The sequence below is a fragment of the Alexandromys fortis genome, unplaced genomic scaffold, assembly GCF_014885135.2.
Source record: "Alexandromys fortis isolate MF-2015 unplaced genomic scaffold, M_Fortis_MF-2015_v1.1 scaffold_74, whole genome shotgun sequence".
In the NCBI taxonomy this organism is placed as follows: domain Eukaryota; kingdom Metazoa; phylum Chordata; class Mammalia; order Rodentia; family Cricetidae; genus Alexandromys; species Alexandromys fortis.
Window position 1 is genome coordinate 233,069 of NW_026068008.1, and position 11,975 is coordinate 245,043.

General features: G+C 50.4%; 1 protein-coding gene across 1 annotated transcript in view; it reads left to right on the forward strand.

Moving 5' to 3' along the window:
• The first annotated feature begins 881 nt into the window (after positions 1 to 881).
• The window catches only part of Traf1 (TNF receptor associated factor 1), a 32,197-nt gene continuing 21,103 nt past the window's right edge, over positions 882 to 11,975 (forward strand). Inside the window, exons 1-3 of the mRNA XM_050161786.1 lie at positions 882 to 1,027; positions 4,648 to 4,842; positions 6,507 to 6,591. Of these exons, the coding sequence (XP_050017743.1) occupies positions 4,703 to 4,842; positions 6,507 to 6,591 (225 nt within the window). The 5' untranslated portion in view covers positions 882 to 1,027; positions 4,648 to 4,702. The remainder of the gene's footprint in view (positions 1,028 to 4,647; positions 4,843 to 6,506; positions 6,592 to 11,975) is intronic.

Consider the following 11,975-nt stretch of genomic DNA (forward strand, 5'->3'; position numbering starts at 1 on the left):
TGAGACACAGCACTTGTCTTCAGGCAGACATTCCCCCTTCCAAGTTGAACCCCAAAAAGTCTTTATTCCACCAGCCAGCCAGATGCCCGGTCCAGTCCAGGCAGGATCACCTGACTACTAGAAACATGAGGCAAGTAGGTCTGCCATGGGTGGGAGACACACACACACCTCCATGTCCAGAACAAAACCCAGCAAGACACTCACACCCGTAATTTTTGCACTAGGAAAGCTGAGGCAGGAGGATGGCTTAAAGTTTGGAATCAGCAGGGCTACAACACAGCAAGTCCTTGTCTCAAATAAATAATAAATAAATAAATAATAGATCCACTTAGAAGTCAAAACCAAATTAATCAGATGGAGTTCCCTAACTCTTTTGATTAATATAAAGAGAATCATAGGGAATAAGAGGCCATGTGCTGTGTATATACGTGCGTGTTTATGCATGTATGTATGTGTATGTAAAATGCCACGTGTATGTGTGTGAAATGATGTGTGTGTTTAGTTTTACAATCACAACCACTTCCCTGCTGCGCCCAGTTTTGTTAGTGCACAGTGCCCTGAGAGCCGCACCATCTCAGTGCTGACTGCAGCATACACAGCTTGGAGCCTGCAGGATGCTGGGCTCTTTGCAAGAACCCACTGTGGTAAGGTTCAGACTTGCTGCTTTTCCCGCTAATGCTCTGACAGGATTTCAGACTGGAGCTTAATGCTGCCTGTGTGTCCCTTCATTCGTTGTACTGAGTACCTCACATGTGCAGTCACTGCGGGAGTCAGCTAGCACCGTGACCCCAACAGATGCTATCTGGGTCTCCGTTTCCTCGTGGGAGGAGCGCTCGCCCCGCCCCCGGCCGGCCTCGGGAACCAGCCCAGCCCTACCCACTCACGCAGGCCCTGCTTCCCTCGGCATCTACCCGCTATCCCGGTTCTTTGCACTGAGGACGGGCATCTACCCGCTATCCCGGTTCTTTGCACTGAGGACGCTCCCGCTCGCTCGCATCGCCAGATGAGACAAGGCGGCGGCGCGCAGGTTGGTTGCCCGGCACCCACAGATCCCCCCCAAGTGCGAACGTCATGGCGTTGGTTCGCGCTGAAGAACCCTCCAGGGTCCTACATTCCTCGCCCTTCCCAAGCGGTGCCCTGGTCCCTTGTCACAGCAGCTCTGCGCTCTGCTCTGATCTCGTCCTGACATGGACTTGGCAGGTCGATAGTCATCTGCTGGAAGAAATGGGGTCGGGAGGGCAGGGGACCACAGGCAGGCGGCCCGACAGCATGCCCCAGGCTATGGGTGTCAGGTGCGCCATTAGATCCCAATCTGGGCACTGTCACCCAGACGTTCCAGGAGAAGTGGGGGGTGTGGCCCAGGTGCGCCCCCAAAGACCAAAAGGAGGCTTGCACACCGCTACTCAGCTACTCAGAGCATAGAGAGTCCCCGTTCTGGGAGCGGTGGAGATGGGACCATAGGAGGTGGAGGCGAGAAGAGGTAAAAGAACCACCGCGGTGCAAGAATCAACTCTGACGGGGTTCTGAATGACAGAAGGAAGGTGCTGGCGTGAAAGAGCGGCCAAGAGCCCTCTGGCCCGCTTCGGAAAGGACAGGATGTCAGCTAGGACAGACCCAAAGCATTTGACAGCACGAGAGCCTCTAACAGGCTTGAAACTCCCTGGAGTTTCAGCGGCTTTGTAGACAACAGTCTTTAAAATCTTCACTGCAGAGTGAAGCGAGAGTAGATACAAAAGAGGAATTTGGAGAAGGACCAAGCTCATTTTAAAGAGCAGGTCCGTGCTCAGTCCTTCCTGCCTCACTAGCTGTGCAGTCTTGAGCAAGGCACTCAAGTTATCTGTAGAGCCCTCCAAAGATTGGAGGGAAATATTGATGAGATGTTTGTAAAAGTCCTTAAAACAGTCTGGAGATGTGGCTCAGTAAGCAAGAGCTTGTGCAAGGCCTTGGGTTTGATCCCAGAGCAAAGAAAAACAAACCACTTAACACACAGCACTGAAGAATAGTACCTGGTATCCTACTAGACAGCTGCCTACGGATGTTTTGATGCTAGTGGGAGGGAGCTGGTGGTAGACAGGGAATCGGTGAAGGAGGTGGGGACAGGACAAGAGAAAAGAAACGAGAAGGTAGATGGAGCAACAAGGTTAGGTGCCTCCCTTGTGTCCTAACTGGAGAAGGAGGAGACGTGTGGGGGTGCAAGGGTTGCTGCTCAGGCTGAGCAGTTAAGGAAAAGCCTTTCTGAGACTGGGGAAGTAAACTCAAGGTCACTAGCTGAGCAGGCTGGGCAGGGCGCAGTTGAGGGTAGAAGTCTATAGGATGCAACAACCTTTTTGCCAACGACCACTAGAAGTTCTGGCACCTTCCTGGGGATGGGGGAATGGTTGAGTTTATCTAGAACAGTGGTTTTCAATCTATGGGTCATGACTCCCTTTGGGGGTCAAATATCGGATACCCTGAATATTAAATATTTATATTCATAACAGTAGCAAAATTACAGTTAGGAAGTAGCAATGAAAATATTTTATGGTTGGGGTCACCACAACATGAGGAACTGTATTTAAGGGTTGCAGCATTAGGAAGGGTGAGAACCACTGATCTCAGAGTCTAAACTTCCCGACCCACTGGAACTCAAGGAAGCAGAGAGATGTAAAAACACTGTCAAGTGTAATTTGCCATTTTAAACCCCTTTCCTTGCTGGGAGTCCAAGGGCATGGTGGTTGCCTGAGTAAAAATACCAAAAGTTTTTGGAGCATGTCATGGGCCACGACCTCTGCCACACTTTCACTTACTTGATGGTTAGCTACAATTGTCAGCTTAGCATGACCTGGGAAGAGTTTCCATGAGGGACTGTCAACATTGGGCTGGCCTGTGGGCATGCAGTGGGAGATTGGCATAATAAAGTTAACTGATGTAGGAACACCCTGCACATTGTGGGTGGCGCCATTCCCTACACAGGAGGTCCTGAACTGTAAGAGTAGAGAAACTAAACTGAGAACAAGCAAAGGAACAAGCATCCATGTATCTGTTTCCCCCAGCCCCTGACTGTGGATGTGATTTGACTAGCTGTTAGAGGTCTGCCTTGACCTCCCCCCAATGATGGACTTTAGCCTGGAATTGTAAGTCAAATCAGTTTCCAGTCATGTTGCTTTTTGCCAGGGTGTTTTATCACAGCCAGAGAAGTGAAACTAGGACACCCCCCCCATCACATTTGATCATCTTGACAACTGGGTAAAACACATGTTTTATCCCCCATTTTACATATACAGAACTGAGGCTGAGACACATTTAAGACTGTGTGGTGAGTGAGTCAGGCATAGTGATGCATGTTGGCACATGGTGGTGCATGCCTTTAATCTCAGCACTCAGGAGGCAGAGACAGGATCTCTGGGAGTTCAAGGCCAGCCAAGGCTGCATAGTGAGACCTTGTCCCAAAACAAATAAATATTAAAATGCATATGGTGGATCCAGGATCCCACTTCAGAGCTGCCTGAAATCAGAGCCTGTGGTTTGAAAGCAGCATTGTTTATCCACAAATCCCATAGCAGTTGGGTGGGAAGGCATATGGAGGCCATTGTTGTCATTTGACAGTCTGAGACAAGCAGGCCGCCCTGACCAACATCCCCGTCTCTGAGACTTCATCAGGCTGCCTTGTTCTATCCTTGTCCATGGTGGGACAGCACAGGACCTGGTTCAGATCCCACGGCTCAACCGCAGGCTGTGTGTCTTAGGGTCTCACACCTTGCTTCATTGAGATGTAAATGGCTACAACAGGATTGTATGGGTTGGAGGAAAAAGTCTGCCCACCACACAATGGCTGGCCAGAGTGGTGTTTTTTCCTGTTCACCCTCATGCACACATGGACCTACGGTCCACTCGGCAACTGAGAGCAAATCCCCATGAACTTGGACTGGTGTAGTGCCTTGGTCTCAGCGGGGAAGTGTAACTCCTGACCAGATACACAGCCACCTATGACTTCCTGAGTCGGGCTTGGGAAGAGGACTCTGCAGAGTCTGTGGTGCCAATGCCTTGGACTTCAAGGGAGGGGAGGTCCCTGTTCCTCTGTCACCATCATGACTGATGCACAATGCTCCAGGCAGGGTGGGGTCGTCAGAGGCCTTCTGCTACCTTTGGTGGCCTTAGTCATAGGCTCCACAGTCTTAGTCCTAGAGACCACGTGTTCAATCCGTTTTTTCAAGATAGGGGAACCAAGTGACAGTGTGAGAAAGTGGCACCCCAAGGCCACCCAGATACCCTAGAGGACCCAGAACTTGAATTTTGGACCTGCTTTCATGACCCTTGGGGTTTCCATCAGAAAGCTGAGCCCCACTGTTCCAGAGAATTCTACAAGGCTCAGAGGTCCCCAAGGGGGAGGGGGGGAGGGCAGCCTGTGGTTCTCAGGCAGGGAACCATGACTCTAGAGAACCACAGCATCGCTCTCTTCCTGTGACTGTCGCTTGCTTGTTCTCACTCTGAAAAATGTCTGGACACTCCTAAAGGTTTCAGTCTCTGTCCAGGGGCTTTTTCTAACCACAAAGGGTAATTCCTACTCCATCCCTACTGTGACTCAGCTGTGACGTCTACCACACAGCCAGAGGAGAAGATAAAGTCACAGGAAGGGTGGCCCAGGCTAGAACCCACCTCTCTCTACAGGCTCCACAAGGCCTCCGCTCTCCTTGACAGACCCTCCCTGGTCTGAAACCTCAAGATGGCCTCCAGCTCAGCCAGCGACCCCCGCCCAGCTCCTGATGAAAATGAGTTTCCATTTGGTTGCCCCCCAGCTGCTTCCAAGGACCCCTCAGAACCCAGGGCTCTCTGCTGCACCACCTGTCTCTCTGAGAAACTGAGGTGAGGGGGTCAAAGAGCCAAGGGCCGGTGGGAAGAATGGCCAGGGAGGGACCCTGATGGGAGGGGAGACTGAAGAGATTGGCTGGCTGTGGACAGGCAACCTCGCCTCTTGAGCCTCTAGTTCCATGTTCTCTTCTTCCGAACACACCCCCTGGCCGGAGACAGGTGTGTCAGTAGCCATAGACAGCTGTCTGTCCACCATTATTGAGGTGGAACTTTTTAAGCACCTCTCGGCCACTTTCTGCTATGTAACCTGGTTTGAACCTCCGGTCTCTGAACCCTGACTTCTTGCCCGTGGAGCTGCCTCCTGTCTCACAGAACTGTTACAAGGCTCCATCAGTAATATTTCCCAACCCTGTCACAGTAATGAACAGAAGCCCTCTTGGCAAATACCATACTGCAATAAAACACCCTTTTGTTTTTCTAAACCGAGTTAATGGGGGCAAACATGCCAAAGGTGTGTGTTTACGCTTAAAGTGTAAATATCCGGGATGTGCTGCACCAATAGCAGTGATGACACCCTGCCTTGGCCATCGCTGTGCGCCTGCTGTGCACCGTGTGCCTGCTGTGCACCGTGTGCCTGCTGTGCACCAAGTGCTCCATCCCTGTGTCCTCCGTCAGCCTGCCCATCAGTCACTACCCTATGTAGAGCTGAGAACTGCAAAGCCCCCAGAGACAAAGTCGCTTACCGCCTGTGGGTTTTCTGGTAAAGATCCCGCAAAGGGCCATGGGCCACAGGCATGACCTTTACTTCGGGACCTTACAGCTTGAGACTGTGGGGAAACTGAATCAGTCAAACGAGAAGTTCAAATTCGGTGACTAAGGGGCGAGGCAGGAACCCAGGTGGGAGGCTGTAGCAATGGAAAGGCTGTGGGGGTGGAGGTCCCGACTGACTGGGTTTCCTGGCCAGCTGATGCTCTGAGCTCACCTCCTCCCCCACCCTTTTAAACCAGGTAGAGGAGGGAGCAGAAGCCGGCTGGAGAGTGCAGGTCTCAGCCAGAGGTGCCTCTGCCCTGCTCTGCCTTGAATTGATCTCCCATGGCCCATCCAAGGCTGCATTCTCTGGCCTCATTTTCCTCACCTAGAAATGGGCCAGCAACACTTACTCTGGGTCAGAACCACTTGTGCAGGTGTCCCACACTGTGCCCATTCCAGAGAGATAGCCGCTGAGACCTGTTCTTGCTCTAATAGGCCATGATCACCTGCCATGGCCAAGAAATAAGAGACCAGAACCACATACATACACGGTCCTGAGAAGAACAAATAGAGTTCCACACCGCAACTCCTTGCCTAGACCCTTGAGACTGAAGAGTTGGGGTTCAATTTCTGCAAGTCAGTGCATGGGATAATTCTCCCAGTAGAGACCCTGTAACCAGGCACTGGGATGGGTATTTCTACAGCGAGACATCCACAATCCCACTACCTGGGTGAAGAAAGGCACCACCAGGTCAAAGCAGGTGGGGCTGCAGGGGCAACTCACTGCAAGCTTCAGGAAACAGTGGGTGCCTGGGGCTCGGAAGCTTTGACGGTGGGGCTCCAGGATGGTGGAATTTACTACAAGGGGCAATGTTTGGGCTTTGAAGTCTGTCAGGAAGGGGGCAAATGATGGACAGCAAGGGCCAGCAAGGTGTGGTAATTTGAGAATCTTGTTCATGTTTCCCCAGAGATGGTGAAGATCTGATCTGTACCAAATGCAAAGCAGAAAACCTCCAACCTGTGAGCCCAGGAAGCCTTCTGACTCAGGAGAAGGTATGTCAGCATCTGGCCATCTCTAGGGACTGATTGCTCAGTCTGTGAAGACCTAAGTGTACTTACTAGAACCCATGTGATGAAAGCTGTGGGTGATGATGCCTGCAATGCCAGTGCTGGGGAGGAGATGTGGGGACCCCTGGGGCTCACTGGCCAGCTAGGCTGGGGAGGAGATGTGGGGACCCCTGGGGCTCACTGGCCAGCTAGGCTGGGGAGGAGATGTGGGGACCCCTGGGGCTCACTGGCCAGCTAGGCTGGGGAGGAGATGTGGGGACCCCTGGGGCTCACTGGTCAGCTAGGCTGGGGAGGAGATGTGGGGACCCTGGGACTCATTGACCAGCTACCCTAGCCTACAAAGTGAGTTCCCAGCTAACCAGAGACCTTGTCTCCAAAAGAAAGGGGTGGGGAGGGCGATGGTGGATGGCAGGCACATGAGAAACTGCTCCAGAGGTTGTCCTTTGGCCTCTACTGAGAGAGGGGCAGGGGGCACTTGCCCAGGTAGAGGCAGAGTGGGTAATTGCCCATGTGGCCTCTGACTTGCAGATGTGTCTCTGCTTTGTCTTGAGCCCACAGTAAATTCACTTCCCCAGCAAGGCGGAGACAAGTGTTCACAGTGACAACAGCACATTGTCCTAAGCCACTTGGTAGGCTCTGATCTATTTAGAATTGGAACCCCATTCTAGACCAGGAGTCCAAAAACTGCTTCCTGGACCAAACCCAGTCTGTCTCTTGGTTTTATACACAACCCACAGGATCAGGAAGTTTTGTGTGTTTTGACTGATGGAAGAAACTGTATTTAGGAATTCAAAAAGACTCTATAGCATGCCAACTCCATGACCATAAAGCACCCTCACTCTCCCTTATTGTCTGCGGCTGCTTCCTGTAGGACAGTGGCAGAGTTGAGCACTTATAACAGAAATTTCAAAACCCCAAAGTTTATCCTCCAGCCCCTTAATTGAGAACTTCAGCCAGTTCCCGATACAGAGAGAGATCATTTTCAACTCAAGCCAAGCTCCGCCTCCAGGAGTGAGAAACACCTTAGGACCTTGGAAGGGGCCAGAGAGACATGCTTATGCAACAACCTTGAAATCTAGTCCTGCCCTCCCCACCAAGATGAAAAGACCTTCATAGGGTACCTGTGTAGCCCAGAGGTCTCCAAGTCCCACCAACTCCTGACAAAAAGTATAGAAATGTATTCAGTGTTAGTTAAATTATCTCGGCTTACAGAGTCTATCTTTACTCCGAGAGTGTGGATTTCCTTCATGTCATGGCATGAAGGTAGATAAGAATTTCGGGTAAACTTTTTACCAGATACAGAACAAGGACAACAGTCTTTATGTGAATCTCACAATTAAGATCCTGAACAATCTTGTGTGAGTTCCAAAGTCCAACCATGTAGGAGTCGCTGCATAACACCTGACTTCTTGGATGACAGTTGAGGAAGACACACTGGGACTTCAATGCCAGAGCTCCTCAGTGGCCAGGGTCTCAGCTTGGTCATCCTCTCTGTCCCCACAGTGAGACAAATGAAGCTGCTTTTGGCCAAAGCTCACTCCAGCAGTGAACAGTGGCCCACAAGTCCAGACCTCAGTGTGCAGGCGTGGATTTATTTCCCTCAGTGTTTGGCTAGAGGCAAACTTGTTTTCAGACCCTGTTTCTCCCTTGGTAAAATGCAGAGGCTAAGTTGGCTCTTCCCAGGATCTGCGACATCTGAGTCACGGGTCAACAGCTGCCAGGGCACCCCTCCCTCCCTCCCTCTTTCCCATTGGCACAGCTGTAGAAGGGGCTCCACACCTGTTCCCCTTCCTTTGCACCAGTCCCTGTCATTCAGAGTGTGGGGACTTCCTACCCTGCCCACAGCTGACTGGAGGGCTTTCCCTTCCATTTTTAGCAGCCTCCCCCTGCTGTGGGCCCTCAGAGAATAATAATAAGGGTCAAGTTAATTTCCAGGGAAGAACTTCTTAGCCTCCCTGTCTGGCTGTCTCTGGACCCGCTTCACAGACACTTTACAGTGGCCTCTGGGCCTGACTGTGCAGCTCAGAGAATGGGCTCTGTGCTTTGCAGCTTGCTTTCTTCTTTCCCCTTAGCAAAATTAAAACACACCTCTTGTATACATGTAGGTAACATGTGTCAGATACACTTTAATGTCACTTCATCTAGCATCTTTGCATCTTTGTCAAGATAAACCCTATACACACAGAAGGCTTGGGTGGAAGGAGTGTCTGGAGCCAAGCCCTCCTGGTTAGCCTGCAGCGATGTGTAGGTAAAGCCTCTATGTCTGTCTGTAAGCGACATGAATAGGAAGGCCTTGTGTCTGACTTTGAGAGAAATGTAGCAGCAAAGCCCTGGCTCTGTTTGGGTTAATCAGTAGAGGCTGAGAAATTTTAACCCTTGAGGAACTGTTTCTCTGGAGAGTCTCACTAGGTGTGTGTGAGAGCTACTGATCTTGGCCATAAGACACTCCTGGCAGGCACGGAGCTCTTCCTTTTGCTTATGGCCATAATGAAAAGGGGCTGAGATTTGTGTGGGTTGTCTGCTCTCATGGGCAGCAAGAGCAAGAAGTCTTTGGCCGTTGGAATCTTTCCCAGCTCCTATTAACCTTGCACATGTTTGAATAAAGGAACTGGAGTGAGCAAGCTGAGTGTCGGTCTTTTCCAAGAAGGCAGAACCCCGCTGCTCCTTTGGAAAGTTTAAAACTTAACATCTTGGAGAGCCTCTCTCTCTACTGCAGCACAATGACCCAACATCAAACAATATTATCCCATATTTTCCCCTGCCCCAGGATCTAAAGATTTGAGGGACTTCCAGGGCTCAGCAAGATCTCAGATTGAAATTTGCTTCCTTAAGACAAACAAAGTAAGGGACCAGAGAGATGGTTCAGTGGTTAAGAGCACTGCCTGCATGGACCACAGGGGAGTTAAGATGGGGACTCCTCTGATCCCGCCCCTGATGGGAACTTAGGGACTTTTAACCTGAGGAAAGTGACTAAGCCAGGCCTTTGCAAATGGTAACTCCCACCTTTTTGTCTGCATGCCTGAGGGAATCTAGGAGACAGAAGCTGGGCAAAGAGGCCAGACTGGAGAGCAGCTGAGCTCAGCCCAAGGTGTTCATCTCACAAACCCTCCCATGCCCACTGCTATCCTCCCCTGAGTCTGTAATAGATCATCATCGCCTTACATAGGGCCCAGAAACATCAGCTAGTTACCAACACAGCAAGCAAATATTAGAAGGTCAGTGGTAACACAGAGAGGCTACTCTTGTCTGGAATGACCTTCCTGAACAGTTGACCATAGGGTAGAGGACAAACCAGGAGCTGGGGGTGGGGAAGGGCTGGGCAGATGAGAGTTTCTGCTGTGAAAGCATGAGGACCCATGTTCAAATCCCCAGAACCCCTGCTAAAAAAGGGGGGGCCAGACTTGGCCATGCATACTTGTAACACCAGCCATGTGAGGGGTGGAGACAGGAGAATTGCTGGAGCTTGTTGTTCACCAGCCTAGCTCTACGTTCAGTGAGAGACCCTGTCTAAGGGACCAAGTCTCAAGGTGGAGAGCAATGAGAGTGATAGTGCAGGGTATCTGATGTGGGTGCAAGCACACACACACACACACACACACACACATACACAGATGCACAAGCACACATGCACACATACACGCACATACACACTTATACACACATGCACATACACACATATACACATACATATACACATATACACGTGTGCATACACACAAACACACATGCATATATGCACATACACACAGCATACACATATACACATATACACACACAAACACATGGTGCTCGCACACACATACAGACACACATATACACACGCATGTGCGCGCACACACATATACATACACATACACACACAAACAAAACAAACCAAGAACTAGGAAATAACATTTGGTTATGTTTGCTGAGACCCCAAGAAGGGAACTCTGCTTCTCTCACATTCTTCCCTCTGAGGTCCAGTCAGGAAGATTGGTTTGTGGCTCATGATAATGCCATGGTCTTCTCTAGAACCCGAATGACAGAAATTTAAGCAGTCTAGTGTGACTTCCAGTGTGTGCATGTAGTGGGCTCCTGCCACCTGGGGTTGTCTTTTCAAAGCAGGGAACTCGGGGCACTGTAACGTGACCCCTCAACATGCCATGGCTTCTGACGGCCATGGTGACTTCTTCCGTTATTTGGCTGAACCCAAGTGGGCTTCCTTCAAGGAAGGCCAGTCAGCCTTCTGTTCCCAGGGTCCTGGTGTGTGGGAAAGCACGAATCATGTGTCCCCCATGTCTGTGCTCTCTGAAGTGTGCTAACCACTGTGACTCCCCATCTTTACACTACTAAATGTGACACATGCTCTCTAAAGTGTGTAAACTCCGTACCTTTACACTCGCAAATGTGACATATCCTCTCTAAAGTGTGTAAATTCTGTACCTTTGCTCTCTAAAGTGTGTGTCTCCCACCTTTACCCTCCTAAATGTGACATGTGCTCTCTGAAGTGCGCTAACCAGTGTGACTCCCCATCTTTACACTCCCAAATGTGACATGTGCTCTCTGAAGTGCACTAACCAGTGTGAACTCTCCACTTTTACACTCCTAAATGTGACAGTTTGCATCTATAATCTGAGCCCTCCAACAGCATTCTGTTGGGACCCTTGATTTATTAATAGTTAATATATGAAGGCCGAGGGCAAAGGAGATGCTGGTAGCTGGCCCTAAATCAATGGCAGAGCCAGACTCCAACCCCATGCTTCTAGACTGGTAGTATTTGTTCCGTTTCAACGTCAAGTGGAAAATGAGCTCCCAAATGGTTTATACATGACCTGTGCACCTGGCAGGAGCAGTCAGACTCTGTAGGCGTGAAGGCAAGATAGGGTGAGCACCCTAGACTACCTGGATGAGCACAACATACCACAGGATCCTCGTAAGGAGACAAGCATCCATGGGGGGATGGGGAATGTTGACTTGGATGATGCAGAGAGGACCCTCAAGCCAGGAGCTGCAGGCAGCTTGCAGAGGAGCAAGCTGCTGCCAGAACCCTCATGGTAGGACTGTGAGATTGTAAGTCGTATTGTGTTAAACCACTTAGTGTTGTCACAGCTACAAGAGGTTAGCAATATGAGCACGTCTGTGTATCACCTTATGTTCTTACAACAGCTAGAGGGTGGATTAGCATTAGTCATTTTGCAGATGGGGAAACTAAACCTAGGAGAACTTAGTAACTCTCCCCGTGTAGTGACACTGTGACAGTGTACACACAGAGTGCCTCTTGGAGCACATACCCGAGTACATGGTTGTAACGGCATAAGCGATTGCAGACAGATTGTCAAAATATAGACAGCTTTAATGGAGGAATAGACTTACAGAACCACCATTCCCGC